This window comes from Megachile rotundata, chromosome 14 (assembly GCF_050947335.1).
Source record: "Megachile rotundata isolate GNS110a chromosome 14, iyMegRotu1, whole genome shotgun sequence".
Taxonomy (NCBI): Eukaryota; Metazoa; Arthropoda; class Insecta; order Hymenoptera; family Megachilidae; genus Megachile; species Megachile rotundata.
In genome coordinates, this window is record NC_134996.1 from 13,897,697 (window position 1) to 13,915,890 (window position 18,194).

The 18,194-nt window shown below is 36.8% G+C and overlaps 3 protein-coding genes across 3 annotated transcripts; 1 reads left to right on the plus strand and 2 right to left on the minus strand.

Annotated features, from left to right (window-relative positions):
* Positions 1-8,516: 8,516 nt before the first annotated feature.
* On the plus strand, positions 8,517-11,028 carry LOC100876115 (PI-PLC X domain-containing protein 3). The gene is made up of 6 exons (XM_003699968.3): positions 8,517-8,975; positions 9,096-9,242; positions 9,354-9,602; positions 9,705-9,907; positions 10,083-10,290; positions 10,373-11,028. The coding sequence occupies exons 2-6, from the start codon at positions 9,152-9,154 to the stop codon at positions 10,879-10,881; spliced, it is 1,260 nt and encodes a 419-aa protein (XP_003700016.1). The 5' UTR covers positions 8,517-8,975; positions 9,096-9,151; the 3' UTR covers positions 10,882-11,028.
* On the minus strand, positions 10,947-11,943 carry lin-52 (DREAM core complex component lin-52). The gene is made up of 4 exons (XM_003700081.3): positions 11,883-11,943; positions 11,742-11,819; positions 11,441-11,539; positions 10,947-11,365 (listed from the first exon to the last, which is right to left on the minus strand). The coding sequence occupies exons 1-4, from the start codon at positions 11,920-11,922 to the stop codon at positions 11,229-11,231; spliced, it is 354 nt and encodes a 117-aa protein (XP_003700129.1). The 5' UTR covers positions 11,923-11,943; the 3' UTR covers positions 10,947-11,228.
* Positions 11,944-12,088: 145 nt separating this feature from the next.
* Positions 12,089-12,712, minus strand: Pet117 (cytochrome c oxidase assembly factor-like). The gene is made up of 2 exons (XM_003700083.3): positions 12,518-12,712; positions 12,089-12,227 (listed from the first exon to the last, which is right to left on the minus strand). Exons 1-2 carry the CDS (start codon positions 12,607-12,609, stop codon positions 12,089-12,091), a joined length of 231 nt encoding a protein of 76 aa, XP_003700131.1. The 5' UTR covers positions 12,610-12,712.
* Positions 12,713-18,194: the final 5,482 nt, after the last annotated feature.

The window sequence follows — 18,194 nt, forward strand, 5'->3', positions numbered from 1 at the left end:
AGCGAACCTTGCTTTCCATGGGTCAAAGGGTAGCCCATAGTGGCTTACGTGAACCACGACGGCAAAGATGAACCGAAGATACCTTTGGCAAGAACGAGTGATACACCCCAGTTGGCGGAGGGTTCCCATTTCCCCCAGCGCTCTCGCGTCTTACCACAGAGAGGATACCCAGACCGTGATGCCCCTTGGCAGAATGGCGGCGGGTCGGGGAGGCACATCAGAGTATGAGAGGTGCCAACCCCGATCCGCCCCGCCGGGCAAAGAATATCACTCGCCCTACACCGGCACTTGCAGCTCACCTCTACCGCGTGTTCACAGCGCTATGAACCCCCAATGATCCACTTGGGCGCAGAACGATTGGCAAAAAATAAGTGGGTATACTACAAGCTAACGCGTACAAAGTTTCAGAATTGAGAAGATGAGTGCAATTTAGAATGAGAGGTACTTACAAGGACCCACCCGCCCTGCCCACGAGCACACTTAACTTAGAATTAACGCACGCATAAAATTAGCTTACAATTAACGCACGCATACAATTAGCTTAAAACTAACGCACGCATCCCACGATGATCCCTCGATGATCCCTCGGTGATTGACGTCTTCAATGATCACCTATTACCTATAGAATAAATAGGTGTAACAATAAAAAGAACATGAATCGTTAAAATAAAAACCTGAAACAAAAAATAAATACAATTAAGACACATATGAATAAATAAGTTGCTTACATAAAATTGAAACCTGAAATATACAAAAATGATTAAGACAAATATGGAACATTGAAAACACTTACATAAAATTAAAGCCCTAAATGTGCCTTTTGTTCTAAAACTGCACTCGTATAATGTAATAGTAAGTAAAGAAAAGAGTAAAAGAAGAAAGTTGGAAGAACTTTCTTTTAAGTTTAAAGCAACTGTTAATAAAAATAATAGGCTCCTACTACTAATATCTAACAAGTTAAAAAATTGTCATCAAGATGAGTGCAAGTTCGAACAAAAGGCACTTACAATTTGCGCAAGTTTTTCGTCACATATCGTAACGAAAAACCTGCGCCCGAGCCCACCCTGTCCTCCCACAGCTCGGAATTAAAATAAAACTAACGCACTTAACATAACTTACAAAAAATTAAATTCTGAAACAGACAAAAATTTGTTAACATAGAAAATTAGGCAAAGGAGTGAAATATTTTAAAGACAATCGTGAAATAAAACCGTAGCCCTCAGCTCGATGTAGTTTTCTAAAGACTTAAAAATCTTTAGAGAACTATACCGATTACCGGGTCACACCACGTGGAGGTGGCTACGATAGTGACCCACCCTAACTCCAAATCCCTTCCTCCCTCCAAATGCAACCTCATTTATCAGAAGGATAAATGAGTTCTAACTCTACATAGCTCACAGGCTCGCATATACAAGTTCTTTACCACAATCCAGTAAAGAACTTGTATCACACACACACACATACATTAACTTAATACAAATCGCATGGGATCCCACACACGCACGCTTAACTTATTCTAAACGCCGCACGGTACCTCTCATTCTAAGATTGCACTCAAATAATCTACGACGAATTCAAAAAGCAAAGGGAAGAAAGTTAGAAGAACTTTCTGCTAAAAGAAAAGAAAGTTAGAAGAACTTTCGCAAAGAAGGGGGTCAGTTTTTCGCCAAGTGAACCTTGCTTTCCATGGGTCAAAGGGTAGCCCATAGTGGCTTACGTGAACCACGACGGCAAAGATGAACCGAAGATACCTTTGGCAAGAACGAGTGATACACCCCAGTTGGCGGAGGGTTCCCATTTCCCCCAGCGCTCTCGCGTCTTACCACAGAGAGGATACCCAGACCGTGATGCCCCTTGGCAGAATGGCGGCGGGTCGGGGAGGCACATCAGAGTATGAGAGGTGCCAACCCCGATCCGCCCCGCCGGGCAAAGAATATCACTCGCGCTACACCGGCACTTGCAGCTCACCTCTACCGCGTGTTCACAGCGCTATGAACCCCCCATGATCCACTTGGGCGCAGAACAAATGACAAAAAACAAGGGGGCATACTACAAGCTAACGGCAGTTAGAAGAACTTTCTGTCAAAAAGCAAAGAAAGTTAGAAGAACTTTCGCAAAGAAGGGGGTCGATATTTTTCGCCAAGCGAACCTCGCCTTCCATGAGTCAAAGGGTAGTGCATAGTGACTTACATGAACCACGAGACAGAAATGAACCGAAAATACTGGCAAGAACGAGTGACACATCCGCGGAAAGTTTCCCATTTCTCCCAGCTTACGTTTTAGGTAAGTCTTACTGCAGAGAGGAAACCCTGCCCTGAGGCACCCGATCGAGACGGAACATCAATCGATCGGCCCCGCAGAGATGTGTCCCTGGCGCTACACCAGTACTTGCAGCTCACCTCTGCCCGAGTTCACAGCGCTATGAACCCCCAATGATCCACTTGGGTTCGGAACGATTGACAAAAAATAGGGGGGTATACTACAAGCTAACGCGTACAAAGTTTGGGAGTTGTGAAGATGAGTGCAAGTTGGAATGAGAGGTACTTACAAGGACCCACCCGCCCTGCCCACGAGCACACTTAACTTAAAACTAGCGCACGCATAAAATTAGCTTAAAATTAACGCACGCATATAATTAGCTTAAAACTAACGCACGCATCCCACGAAGATCCCTCGATGATCCCTCGGTGATTGATGTCTCCAATGATGACCTATTACCTATAGAATAAATAGGTGTAACAATAAAAAGAGGAAACAGAGAAGCAAGATTAGAAACATTGAAATGTTTAGGCATGCACAATTCCTGCTAACATTTAAATTTATATTAACATTTTCAGAATAAAAATATAATAAACCTCGAATCGACTCGCTAAAAACCTGAAACAGACAAATATTATTAAGGCACATAAGAAAAATTGAATTACTTATTTAAAATAAATATCTGAAATATAAAAATATAATTAGGCACATATGAAACATTACCTACTTAAAATAAAAATCAGGACACTCACTCACGCATACTGTAGTACATCCTAAATGCCCTACATGTACCTCTTATTCTAAAATTGCACTCGCATATAAAACTTTGTAAAAATTGCAAGAAGATAGGAAAGAAAGTTGGAAGAACTTTCTTTTAAGTTAGGGGAAATTGAGAAAAAGGGACAAACTATTACTACAGTCTAATATGTAAGTTTAAAAATTGACAAAGATGAGTGCAAATTAGAATAAGAGGTACTTATAATGTGCGCAGGTTTTTCGTCACAATAAGTGACGAAAAACCTGCGCCCGAGCCCACCCTGCCTCCCACAGCTCGGAATTAACTTAAAATTAATGCACTGAAAATAACTTACCAAAAATTAAATTCTGAAACGAACAAAAATTTATTAACACAGGAAATTGTGCGAGGAGCAAAATTTTTCTTTATTTTATACAAGAATTTCAAAAAATACAAAACGCAATGAAAATTGCGGATTTGAGAAGACAACAGAATTTACCAAAGAAGAAATACTAAAACAGACAAAGATTTATTAACACAGAAATTTGAGAAGAGAGAACATGTTAACTTATCAAAAAATAAAGTCTGAAACATACAAAATTTTATTAACCAATAAAATTGTACGAGAAGATGTGAAACAACCCTATCGAGAAACAAAAAAACACGATGAAAAATTCGAATTTAAAATCAATCAACAATAAAACAATTTATTCAAAATCAATTCCTGAAACAGAGAAAAATAATTAACACATAAAATTTGGGGAAATTAAAATCGCGAAGGGATATACAAATCTCGAGAAGTTCGAGATAAAATCGCGAAGGGATATAAAAATCTCGAAGCTCGAATTTAATCGCGAAGGGATACAAAAATTTTTAATTTCGTAATTTAATCGTGAAGGGATGCAAAAATCTCTAATTCCGTACTGTAATCGCGAAGGGATGCAAAAATCTCTAATTTCGTACTGTAATCGCGAAGGGATGCAAAAATCTCTAATCTCGAAATTTAATTGGGCGGGCATAAAAATCTCGAATCGCGAGGGTATACAAAAATCTCTAATCTCAAAATTTAATCGCGAAGTTATGCAAAAATCTTTAATCTCGAAATTTAATTGGGAGGGCATAAAGTCGCGGGTGGCTTTGCTCGTAAAAATTCGAGCAAAACGATACATTTTGTATCGTTCAAAAAAATACATGCAAAATACAAAAAAATAATTAGCGAGCATAGTGACAAAATGACTCTCCATCCTAAGATGGACAGCCATTGATAGTTCCCCTCTTCTTTGGCAACTTTGCCGGGGCTCTTCGGCATATAGCCTCTTCTCTCTTCGGCATAGCCTCACGAAAATCACTCGCGAAATTTTACGGTAACTCGGACATTCTTATTTTTCAATTACATATACTCTCAATTTTACTATCAATCTCCATAAACGGATAGCAGACAATTTTATAAAAATAAAATTGCATCACTATCCATTTATTTCGATCGATAACAAAATCGAAATTTTATGTAATATAAGTTAGTTTGGTAAGAAAAATAATTACTCAAAATAAAAATACGAACAGCGATTCTTAGAACGCGCTGTCCGTAAAAGAATGTCCGAGCAGAATATTTTATTTCACTGCACTTCACTTCACTGTATACTTCATTTTTGCAGTCGGATCTAGAACCCGACTGCGACTTACAAACTAAAAGGCCTGGCCTGAACGAACAATCGAGTTCAAGAGATATTAAATATATTCATATTTAATTTTTCTCTTCTCGATTTTTCGTGAACCCCCCAGATGCAAGCATCTCACGTGTGAGAAAGGAGGAAAGAGAAACGTGAAAGCTTGCTCTGGCCCTACCTACTTAAAACTAACTCATTCACACCAGAAGTAAGCTACCTGCCTGCCTATCGCTATATTTAAAAAATTGCAAAGTCCATTCTCTCAAAAACACACTCCACGGTTCTCACACATACCACCCGGGTGCAAAAAAGCCTAATCCTAGGGAGTACGTCCCGGGACGTCTCCGACACCCGAGTTCAATACTACATTCACACTCTAAGTTCATACCTTTTTGCTGAAATCGACCGACAATTGACAGTGAACTTAACATATTTCATTTTCATACTCTTTCAAATATTCAATGTAATATGTACATGTAATAATTTAAAGTACTAATAGAATTTTCTAACTTATTTACTTTATGTAATTTTCAAATGACTCTACTTGCATTTTGTATGCATTTTTAAATGACTCGACTTGCATTTTGTATGCATTTTCAAATAGAATTTTGCAAAATTTAAAAAATGAATCTACAGTTTAATCGACACAAGGTCCACGACCTAACCACACACACACGTGTAACTTGTGTCGATAATTCACTGTCAATTTGTCGATCGCCAAACATCTTAAAACTAAACCGTGTCCACCTGCCCTAACCCATGCGAGTAGCATCTAAGCACGCGCATGAGTATAGAGCATAAAAATGAACACGGCCACGTGTATTTTGACCTACCAGTTTTCTTCATGTGTGCTGAAAATCCTGAGCTAAAAACATGATTAGAAACATGCTAATAAAGTGTCTTCCAGCAAAAATTGACTCTAACTTTAAAAAACTTTCAAAATGGAAAATGGAAGATCACTTTGCAAAAATCTAAGTATATCGGTAGTTTCATTCTTAACAGATTTCTAATATCAAAGTAAATTTCTAAATGACTCAAACATTCATAAATAACTTTGATATCGAAATCTGTTTCTCGCGATACTTTCTTGTACATTTATTTAAAAAATTTTCACGCGTACGTAAAAATTGAAAGTGACTCGATAACTTTATCAAAATGACTCGAAAACTATTGTGAAATCGGAGGGTCATCCGACTTCTATGTACTAATTTTAATTTCAAATTGCAAAGAAGTTAAAACGCGATGTACAAGAAAACCCTGACCTGAGCTAATAAATATAATAAACAGTTTGTACGAATTTTGCACGATCGTACAGTCGTGGTCACTATGCTCGCTCAAGAATATAAAATACAACCAGTTCCCGTGTCGTTTCGGACCATTCGTCCTACGACATGATGGGAACCGGAGGAACCATAAAGCATGCGACTCACCGATCGCTGATTTGCGCCACTGCGATCGCTTTACCGGCAAAGCATCAGAGATTTGGACTGCTTTGGACTGCTTTGGCAATGTTTGGATTTGGCAGTTTGTCCATTGGATTGGCAGCGTGATCTGTAATCATAGCAGGACAACAATTTAGTAACTGTCAATCAATTTGCATTTCGAGTAACGTATACATTTTAGAAACGCAAACAGTTAATAAACAAGTTAAACATGCATGCAGTACTACATTACAAAAACCAGTAATAAATTTGCAAATGTATATCAAAACGTATAGTCACTCAGTGAAACATTATAAAATATTCGAAAAAATATGTCAATACACTTGAATAATTATTGTATGGCACAGGTTAAAACGTTTGCAAATTTATACCGAAACACATAGATAACTACATGGTAAAACACATTAAAACACCAGTGCAAGTATTCCAAAACATTTAAATAACCACTCCATAAAACATACTAAAACACCAGTAACAATTTGTTAAAATATTTAAATAACCATTCCATAATACACACTAAAACACCAGTAGCAATTTGTTAAAACATTTAAATAACCACTCCATAAAATATATTAAAACACCAGTAACAATATGTCAAAACACTTAAATAATCATTCCACATAATACACTAAACCACCAGTAACAATATGTCAAAACACTTAAATAATCATTGCATAAAGTACACTAAACCACCAGTAACAATATGTCAAAACACTTAAATAATCATTGCATAAAGTACACCAACACCCAATAATAGTTTGTAAAAGCACTTAAATAATCACTCCACAAAATACATTAAAACAGTAAAAAATTAATAAAACATTCAAATAACCGCACCATAAAACACAGTAATAAATCCGTATACACATGCACAATCACTTAAGGAAACACACTAGTAAAATCACTGATACTTGTAGAACCACACCATAAATTTTATTAATACACCCCCATAATTAATAAAAAATAATTATTAAAGCACATTAAACACTAGTAATAACACACTAGGTACACTAATATATCCGTATATGCATGCAGGTAACACACTGGTTAAGTCACTGACACTTGTAGAATCACACCATAAAATTTGTTAATACACCCGCATATTTATTAAAAAATATTTATTAAAACACACTAGACACTTATTAAAGCACAGTAGGTAATACAGGGACAAGCACAATATCGATAAAGTAAATCCTTGACTCGTACCGGTAAGTGTTGACAGGGCCGATCCGACCTCCTCGACTTCCAAAACAAAACTGAGCAGCGGCGACCTCTTCAAGTGTAAGAGCGATTGGTAGTTTACAGTAGCCAATTAGACATCACGTAATCGACCAATAGATCAAATCGAAGTGCAAGAGTGATTGCTAGTGTACAGTAGCCAATCAGACATCATGTAATCCACCAATAGCGTGCAGCCACTCTCATTGGTTACTGTATAATTATTCTAACGTCATATTTTTTATAATTTTATATTTTTTGGTAGTTTATTAACAAATTTATTGTTGTAATTATTTAAATTTATTAATTTTTTTTAACTTAATCTTGCAGATATGTTGCAAAATGATTATTTATTAATATACATATATGGAAATACTAGTGGCGCCATCTCTCCGGCGAACAGGGTGAACTACAGCCATCTGGGACACCTCCTTCGTTAGTTCCAATTTTCGCCACCAGAGGGACAGACAGCGCCCCCTCGCGGCGGAAAGTAGAACTAACGAAGGAGGTGCTCCAGATGGCTGTAGTTCACCCCGTTCGACGGACAGGGGGCGCCACTAGTATTCCCCATAAATCGCTATATTTTCTATTTTCGTAAATAAAGCTCCAAACCCACTGTAAAGCCACTTTTTGAACTTTAACGTGATCCTAGACCAATTCTGAACCATTACCTACTCATAAAAATACCTTATTTTGCGTAAAATCGCTATTTTATATTTCCCTAATTGCACCTTTCACCGCTAGATGGCGCTAGTGGTACCATTTTCAAAATTTATACGAACATAAAGTTAAAAATCAAATTTGCATACGATTTTTGATTTCTAAAATTAATACACATAAAAGATTACATATGTTCTTTATTTGTACTGCACAGATCATGCACCTCAATTTTAATTATAACTAACAAGTGTAAGCTATATGTAACCACATGCAAGAGATCTGTAAAGAGAAATAAATCAAATAAATGAAATCCTTGAAAAAGTGAACTTGAAATAAAATACCAAAATATAGAAACACGTATGCCCCTTGCAAATTATCTCCCACATTGAAACCTGAAATAATGCTCCTAACTACTGGTTTAGCATCGTTTTGAACTGCTTCCGTAGTAATTACTGTGACGTAAACACCCGATAGAAAACGATAGGAGAAGTATAACGTTTTGAAAGAAATGATTAACGTTTACACGATTATGTGTTCCGCGAAATAGCAGGAATATTTTAGTCGTGTTTTTTGTTCCCCGGGTGTTTGACTTGCTGAGTTAATTTTATAAATAACGTAATCGCATAGTTTATTGAATTTGTTCACGTTTAAATTTTAATCGAAACGATAAGTTTGAGACATTGAAAGGCAGATCAATAATTTTGCTGATCAGAGAATAATTTTGTCACGGGGAAATCGAACTTTGGTATCTGCGAACATAATCAAAGCGTTCATTGCGGAGTAAAGAAGGACTCGTTGCGAAATCGCGTTTCACGGTGTTGTGCATCGTGTAGTAGGGTCAAATCGTTGCACTACGTTTCTATTTATCATCTCCTCTCTTTTTTCTCCTCTCGTGATCTCTTTACTGTCACTTGTTCCGCGTGTGACTAAAGACCAGCTAATCTAAACTCAATTATTCAAGAATTACGAGACTGTTCCTGTAACGACTCATTTGTAAGATTATTTTTTACTCTTCCTTTTTTTATCGTAATTCATTTTTATGTCGAACTAATTATTCTTTCTTACTGCAATTTCTGATACTTTACGAGAACGTTATTTAATTAACTATTGCAGGAAAAAATTTTATCGAACTAAATAAGCTAAGCAGGACTGCTATAATTTAAGGAGCAATGATTCAATACGCATTAACCATATTTCTTCTGACGACGATAATTAGCGGGATTTTACCTTCTAAAGTCTGCAATCCATCTAAGGAGAACTGTAAGTTTATAAAAATTGCAAATTTTCAAATCTGCAAGCAATTTTTTATTCGAAAAAAGTTTCATCTTTGAAGATTAACTTGCTAGCTAATGACTCGGTATTTATATGTAGGGCAATCCAATATCGGTATACTTCTTTCACCCAAAATCTCGCGGTCGAGAAGCCACGAGATAGAGATTTATTGGAACAACCTGAACATTCAATCCGGCGATAAAATTTCGCTTTACGAGGAACATCCTCTTGGCTATTCGACTGTGGTTTACACTGTAATACCAGAAGGTCCAAATGGACGACAGAAAACTGGGAAATTCGCGGAGTTTGTACCCAGTTCGAATCTTTCTTTCGTACAGGAATGCACAAGTAGGTAATCAAATATTTTTGTCAAACAGCATTTAATTACAAAACTACGGATGGTATCTTTTTCTATTAAGAAGTTCAACTGCTATAATGTGTTTTCTTTAGAATATGGCGTGGCCTGGTTAACACAGACAAATATCAAAATGACAAACTGTCTAAAATCACAACCCACCTGGATGAAAGAAAGAGAAGACATTTTGGGGAACTTAACAATGAGTCAAATCTTTTTGCCGGGGACACATGATTCCGCGTCTTACGATGAAGGAAGTCGAAAGATAAACATAGTCTCGAATTTTGCCATAACACAGGTACTACACAAAAGTGAGCTGGTTCTATTAAATTTTATTTAGTAAATATACTTGTACCATTTTCTCTGATATTCACCTTGACAGACACTGTCAAGGACATGATCGTGAACTTCACCAGTTATTTGAGCACGTGTACTCAATTTTATTTATAGTATTTATAGTACTGATTTCTTAGGACACAAATATCCTGGGTCAACTGATACATGGCGTTCGATACTTGGATATCAGAGTAGGACGTTATCCGGAGACAAAAGAAATTTGGTGGACCAACCACGGACCATTCTACCGTTCAGTCTCTCTAAAAACCGTGATCGATCAGGTGAAAACATTCCTCGACCACACCGAAGAGATAGTGATCCTCGACATTCGCGAATTTCCCATTGGTACTTCCTTAAAATTTCTAGCAATTATCCCGTAATAGTACAATAATTATTCCGTAATAATACAATCTCAACTTTATGACAGGCTTCCATTCTTTATCGGAACACACAGAACTGGTAAAATATTTAGAAAATGAATTTCGGGACTATTACCTTGAATACAACCGTGGATGGATCATGACATTAAATGAGATCTGGTCCACCGGGAAAAGATTGATAATTGGCTATGAAAACTCTTGGATGGTGCACAGCCATGGTACTGTGTGGCCATGTGTGACGCACCAATGGGGTAACGTCAGAAATGTCGAAAATTTGTACAAGTACTTAAACAAAATTGAAAGCAACGACAGGAGGACTAGACAGAGACCACGAGCAGCGATGGCGGAATTGACAGCAAGTTTCAATGATGTTCTCTTCAATTCACTCGGTGGTCTTCGAAACATGGCGTACAAGGTCAACTTGAATGTCACAAATTGGTACAGTACTATCTGGCAATTCAGTGCCAATATCGTGGCGGTGGATTTTGTTAGAGGCAGCGATATCGTGGACGTTGCGATTAAATCGAACGAGAATCGTCACTCACATTGTCGGTAGTTAATTGTAATTAAAAGGATAGGTAAAACATTCAAGGTGTAACCTTTTTTATTTGTTGCTACATATTTAAAACTTCAAAATGTTACTATATTTCTATATCTGTTATACATCTACAATAAAAATTACATTTGTACAAAGCAGAAATAATTATACATGTATATATATGTATATACATATAATTATTTATATACATTATAAATATTATATATGTATATATATATAATTATTTTCTTTATTGTATGCCTTCAATTGTAATGGCATCAACATCCCATCAGTCTTCATGTATGTACAGATATACATATATGCTGGATCTTAAGAGAGTTAAATTATTTTTTAAATGCGGAATTTCATGATTTATGTTTAAAAATGTTTAAGTATTTCCCACGTGTCATTTCTTTGGCTTCTTCCAGTCCTAACTGGTAGGCCATATCATGTAGTTTTTTTACTTCAGATATTAAACCATTCATTGACAAGTTTCCCAGTTCTGAAATAAAATCATTTCAATTTGAAATCAAATTATTTCAAACACTCACAATTTAATTTACAAATAGGAACTTACGATGTAATTGATTGATGTCATCCGGTGTGAGACCAGCAGCCCAGGAAGATGGCTCCGTTTGGGGTGAGTTTTGAGCAACAAACTCATTTACACCTGGAACTTCATTAATGGCTAATATACATGGTCTGTTGCAAAAGAAACTAAACTTTTTGAATGAAATAAAGGAAGGGTCAAATATGAGTCTTTAAATGTGAAACAATATTCCTAATTTCAATAAGAAAAGTTCAGCTCCTTTTGCAGTGCATTGTATATATGTTCTAACATTTTTAGTAGAACCAAAAATTGTGCAATGGTTACTTACTTTGTTCAGGCCACAGGTCTGGTGAAGCTCGATCCAGCTTTTCTAGACTCATTAAACTCTCTTCCACACAAATCAAGTCTGCACATAAAAAACATAAAGCAGTGAAGAAAGAATATTATTCGAATTAAATTAAATACGTACCTGGTTGGTCTGTTGATTCTTCTGTAGTCATGATGTTCATTGGACAGGCACTTCCTAACCTCCAAACCTTACAGAAGTTGAAAATTAGCTGTAGAACTAGAAAATCAAATGAAGATACCAATATTCATTTAAGTATAATACAATGGGGACATGTTAAGTATAAAATGCAAGTGAATTTTTGTTAGGATCAAGTAAATTCTTACAAATTATGAAGCTTGAAGCTGTTCCTGTTCTTCGGATGTTGGTAACTTATCCGTAAAGTTTATCGGCTGATTAAATAACTTTTCAGCTTTTCGACGCTCTTGTCGTTCGATATCACGCTCAACACCTAAATGCAGCTGCTTCCTGCAATAATTAGAAAAATATACATTATCCCGCGAAATACGACGCCATGTAACACGGACTATACTTGAATTTTAAACGATTCGAACAAATTATTGCTACTAAAATCTACTTCTCTTCTTTCATTTAAAGATATACCTATATTACTTCTTTTTAAATTTCTGTATATTTGTAAATGGTTCTCAGTTACATATAACTTTATATTATTCAACCGATCCGTGTTACATGATGACGATGTTCCCTCGCGACGCGCATATAACCTAACTTTCTACGAAAACGAGAATTCGAGTTACCTATCATATTCTTGTTTATAATGCACGTAACCAATTATACCCAATGAAGTTGCACAACATAACGCGAATGTAAGTTTTGACGCAAGTGACATTATATGTTATCCCTTAATTTTTAAAAAATTCTGAACTTCACTGTGCACGATCGTATGGACAAAGCACAGTCGCGCTTCCTTCGACTCTCTCGTTCGATATATCGAATCGACTCTCGCCATTATAAAAACTGCGAAATATAAAATGCATACACTTATAACATGCATAAGAAATTAAAATATTTTTATTCTGTCAAGGAGTGGGTGGATTTATTTATCTATAAATATGTAGGTTATTGTAAATTTACAAATTTGAGAATTTGACAAAATTTATGGACAAGTATTTAAATATTGAGAGTATTGACACATGAAGTCTCAAGAATAGACCTTCATAAGGGATGCAAAGAGTCCGAGGGGCAAAAAGGCAACGATTCATCACGCGGTATCATAAGCGGCTGAACCCATATAACCTATGAGATGTGGAACACCAAGGCAGAGGATCGTGGCCTGTATTCTGCAGATAAGAACGGACCCTATATCCCGTGAAACCTTGCTACCAGTCCTTCCCTACGATCAGGCTACTTCCGGTCCCAATTACGTTCCAGATGCTTGCGTGGTCACGTGAGGATTACCATCCCTTCTCAACTGACAGTCACCAGAAAAGATGGAGCACACATAAATGGGCTATCGTGCGGAGATCTTGGACTAATTTTCTGTGCCACTTTTGCTAAATAATCCTTATCTCGGAATTTGTTCAAGAACTTAACACAAATTCTTGACGCTGGAAATTATTTCATACTCTCACTGCTTTTAATATTTTATTATCTGCATTCTTTTGGACTCTCTGTCGAAAAAGGGGTGTAATATGGTATTGCACTGAGAGGACTCAGAAAGCAATTCTTTTACACGAATAAGTCATGTCATTGTGCATAATATCCCACAAAATGTTACAAGAACTCGAAGGTTTTAAATTGCTAAATCATAAATTTCCAATTCTTGCAAATTGTCTAATAATCTATTTGAATTATTGATGTAAGAGATAGCAGATGATTATCAGTAAAGATAGAGGTATGTTGAGTGGTCGAAAGGAAAAATAGTTTAGACCGTTCGGCCGAAAGAAGCGCAGCCAAGTGTTCGGGTAGGGTGGGTGCGAGGAAAGCGTGAGAGAACGGTTTAGGATATAATTATCGGATTCCTCGCTGCTGCTGGACATCGTTCCGTGTGTATCCTTTAGCGTGAACTTTACTGAACTTATATAATGCATGCGTAAGGAGAATGGACCACCCATGTAGAAGAGGTCTTTCTCTCGACGTAGCCTCGAGTACCCTCAGGAGTCGTGCGCGGACCAAGTACTTACTTCATCGGACCGAGCGGTCGCTTCGACAGCATACCGGGTAGAATATCACACCAGGTAGAAAGGAGGCAAACTTTTCTTAGATATGTCTTTAATATTCCTCTTTACGGAATTAAATTTATGCAGTGAAGGTAATTTGAAAGCGATGGGAAGGTAGGGTTTCTTTTTTGTGGGTTTGGATTTTGGGATTTTGGGAATTTGAGGTGTGGGAGATTTGAGAATTTGGGGACTGAGTGTTTGGGGACTTGAGGAGTGGGATATTTGAGAATTTGGGGACTGAGTGTTTGGGGACTTGAGGAGTGGGATATTTGAGAATTTGGAGATTTTGAAGTTTAGGACGTTTGAGAATTTGGGAATTTGAGGTGTGGAAGATTTGAGAATTTGGAAATTTGAGGTGTGGGAGATTTGAGAATTTGGGGTCTGAGTGTTTGGGGGTTTGAGGAGTGGGATATTTGAGAATTTGGGAATTTGAGGTGTGGGATATTTGAGAATTTGGGGTCTGAGTGTTTGGGGACTTGAGGACTGGGATATTTGAGAATTTGGGAATTTGAGAACTGGTATATTTGAGAATTTAGAAATTTAAAGACTAGCACATTTGAGAATTCGGGAACTTGAGGACTAGGAGATTTGGGGATCTCAGAATTAAACTAGAGAACTCTGTAAGTTTTAATCTATTACATTTAAAATGTTTGAACTTCGTATCCCTTAATAATTTGGTAACTTCTCGACACCACAACAATACAACACCCTAAAATAAATGATATGAAAGGAGTATAAGAGAAGATTGGACGTTGTCCGAGTATTTAATGAAATACTTCCGGGACACATAGTATATCAGACAAATCCGTAGAAAGCTCTACCGGAATGACGAGTCGTGATGCTGTTCCTTGGTGAAGAGCAGTAGAGGCCGAAGATTTCAGGTCAGTCCGTCTCGAGAGCATAATGCATCACAGTACGGGAAAGAGTTGTGTAAACGAACTTTCATGAACTTCCGAAAGTAGTTGCCTTTTTTTCTTTCTTTCTCCTATCTTCTTGCTGTTGATGTTTTCGCCGGTCGTTTTCTACACTTTTGCCTATCTTCCTTCCTGTCCGCACATTTGCACTTTTCTTCTTTCACCTCTGACTTCAGAAATATTAATCTTTCAATATATAAAATATTACTGTAATTAATCTGAGAATTATAACAATCTAAGATTGCAATTTGTTTTAACAAAAATTGGAAATTTTGTAAAAGGCCAATTCTAACAGCGTTTAATTCCAATTCTTATCAGTCTATAATCTACTTGAAGGATCTATTCAAACATCTATTACCCTAAAACCTCTTAAAAAATGTCTCCAATATTTGTCCAAGCGAGAAGCCTTTAAGCTTCACAAATGAATAATTCAAATTTTCAACCAAGATTTTAGAACTTGATTTTCTAATTCCAACAACGAGGACATTCGTTCCTTTCAATAAAGAACAATGATCCCGTTGAAAAAGGCTGCGTGTCATGATTACACGCGTGCACATTCTGTTCATAAATAAAAATAGGACTGGAAATTCTTGAAAGTGAGCCTGTGTGTGGTCCGGAGGAGGTGTTAATCAGGAGACTCGCTACTGTCTTGCTTCTAACCGGCCCTTCAATTAGTATACATCCTCTACCTTCTCTACACGTGGTACGGAAACTTTCTTGGCCCGTCCAAATTCACAATCTCCTCTGTCTTCGAGAATGAAAACTTTCCTTCTTGGAATCGCCTTCGCATTACCTCACTCTTACCTACAATTCATTTATTAGATTATTTTTGTATTTCAACTTCATTTAGAGTCGCAAGAAAATGTCTTTCCTTTGAAGTCACAAGAAAAATGTCCTTCCTTTGAAGTCACAAGAAAAATGTTCTTCCTTTGAAGTCATAAAAAAAATGTCCTTCCTTTGAAGTCACAAAAAAATGTCCTTTCTTTGAAGTCATAAAAAAAATGTCCTTCCTTTGAAGTCATAAAAAAATGTCCTTTGTTTGAAGTCTCAGAAAAATGTATCTTGTTTGAAGTCACAAGAAAAATGTTCCTTGTTTGAAGTCACAAGAAAAATGTCCTTTGTTTGAAGTTACAAAAAAAATATTCCTTGTTTGAATTCACAAAAAAAATGTTTCTTGTTTGAAGTCACAAGAAAATGTCTTTCTTTTGAAGTCATAAGGAAAATGTCCTTTGTTTGAAGTCACAAAAAAAATATTCCTTGTTTGAATTCACAAAAAAAATGTTTCTTGTTTGAAGTCACAAGAAAATGTCTTTCTTTTGAAGTCATAAGAAAAATGTCCTTTGTTTGAAGTCACAAAAAAAATGTTTCTAGTTTGAAGTCACAAGAAAATGTCTTTCTTTTGAAGTCATAAGAAAAATGTCTTTCGTTTGAAGTCACAAGAAAAGTGTCTTTTGTTTGAATTCACGAGAATCAATCAATGCATCAATACATCACTACATTTAATAAAATCATATAAAAAAGCATTTAAAAAAAATATGTTTATGAAACATAAAAATCGACGTGTTAATGTAAGAACGTGAGAAAAGGAATTAGAAGAAGAGTATCTTTAGCAGGAAGAGGTTAGAAGAAAATAATTAATGGAGAGACGTTAATTGGTCGATTTCAATATTCGGACGTTCTTCGTTCGTATTTAGGTATCGGTCAGAAACTGCATTCCCTGTGCCGCTTTCGCATGAATATTCGATGAGCAATTTAAGTGAACGCCGCTGACAATTGGCACTCATTGAACAAGTTGAACGCAGAAAATGCGCGTACGTTGCTCATAAATATTAATTAACATCCTTCTACCGTACGCTCGTGTACGTTCTTGTCCACACGCGAACACACCTTCGGCGTTTTAATCCTTCACCTTTCGAGATTTCTCCGAGCATTTCTGTCTTTCTACTTCTATTTCGGTGGAACGTGCGAAAATGGTGAAACGCGATAAAAATAAACTTTTACGATCGATTAAATTCGACATCTTATTTCGAAATATGAAAATTAAACAATTTTTATTTTATATTATTTTGAAAGGTCCAATTCTAATTTTGAAAGGACCAAGAAACTAAGTTAGGTATCGATAACAATGAAATTTAGAAATGAAAATCGTGTAAACAGTTATTTTTCGAGGCTATTTTGTTGACTAAATAAATTCACTTTAGTCGAGGGTACAAGTTCCAATAGAGCTAACAGTGGGAACACGTGTCTCTTGTTTGAATCATGTTGACTGTGATAATATTAGCAGGAGTGTTGATAATTCTTACAGTAATGGAGACCAAGCTGAAACAACCAATATTCGAGGAGCAACAGAAACTGTAACCAAGAAGTCTTAAATCAAATATACAAAAGACTTCCAATGTTTAGCAACACTTTCGCCACAGATTTACGAAACTGTTAGCTTCAAATATTGTCTCAAAGGACTACATCAACCTAATTAACTATTTGATTATCACAATTTCTCTTTCGTTTTTAAATTAAAAAATTACAACATTGCAAGATTTCTAAGTCTCAAAATTTCAAGCTTATAAACTGCGCGATAATTTCAAAATATTATAAAAAATAGTACAAATCCGAAAAAGTAAGGTTTGAGGTTCAATGTGGCAGCAGAGAGAATGAGTCCCAAAGCGAGAGTCTGCGGGTTAATTAAGAAGAACATCGGTTTGTCGTGCAAAGATCGGTGAACAGGGATGATACTTGTAGCAACGGGTTGGAACAAGCAGCAGTTCGGGGCGGATAAAAAGGAATCAGAGCGAGTGAAACGGAACGCAATCGAGTCTTTGTTGTGCTTTTACCTGGAAGCCGACTGACTAGGCCCGCCACTGTCTGGCCGTGTTTGTCCCGCGCAAACTTTGTTTTTACAAATAGAACCACATGTTCCTCCGTTCACCCTCTAACCAGCTACCCATTCTCTTTTCAACCCCCTACTCACACTCTCGTACACACGGCTCTTTTTCGTCTTTCTCTTTTCATCGATCTGTCTGTACGTCTCTTTGTTCATCTTTGCGCCTTCTCTGTTACTTCTGCCTCCTAGACTCACAGCCCTGCGCACACACGCGACAGGTGGTAAAGTATAACAAAAAGGCGAGTTCATTGAAAACGGTTTGCGTTGGATTCGCTTTGCACCTCGGAATTTCTTTGGGAAGGCACGCGAACCACCGAACGACCGTCAAATATTAGCCCGCGATGTGACTTTTGTCACATTGCTGGATATCTGCGAGTTGATAGAGGGAGACCGAATGTGTACTCTTTTTCGCGGCGACCTGCTTTATTGCCGTTCGATGCAGCTCAGATCAATCGTTTGC

Excerpts from the sequence above, each read along its gene's own strand:
- lin-52 (XM_003700081.3), bottom strand. The coding sequence starts at position 11,922 with ATGAACATCATGACTACAGAAGAATCAACAGACCAACCAG. Across the intron at positions 11,540-11,741 it reads AGACCTGTGGCCTGAACAAA|TTCCAGGTGTAAATGAGTTT; the intron begins GTAAGTAACCAT and ends CCATTAATGAAG. Across the intron at positions 11,366-11,440 it reads TGACATCAATCAATTACATC|AACTGGGAAACTTGTCAATG; the intron begins GTAAGTTCCTAT and ends ATTTTATTTCAG.
- LOC100876115 (XM_003699968.3), top strand. The coding sequence starts at position 9,152 with ATGATTCAATACGCATTAACCATATTTCTTCTGACGACGATAATTAGC. Across the intron at positions 9,908-10,082 it reads CGAATTTTGCCATAACACAG|GACACAAATATCCTGGGTCA; the intron begins GTACTACACAAA and ends CTGATTTCTTAG. Across the intron at positions 10,291-10,372 it reads CATTCGCGAATTTCCCATTG|GCTTCCATTCTTTATCGGAA; the intron begins GTACTTCCTTAA and ends ACTTTATGACAG.
- Pet117 (XM_003700083.3), bottom strand. The coding sequence starts at position 12,609 with ATGTCACTTGCGTCAAAACTTACATTCGCGTTATGTTGTGCAACTTCA. Across the intron at positions 12,228-12,517 it reads TATAAACAAGAATATGATAG|GAAGCAGCTGCATTTAGGTG; the intron begins GTAACTCGAATT and ends TAATTATTGCAG.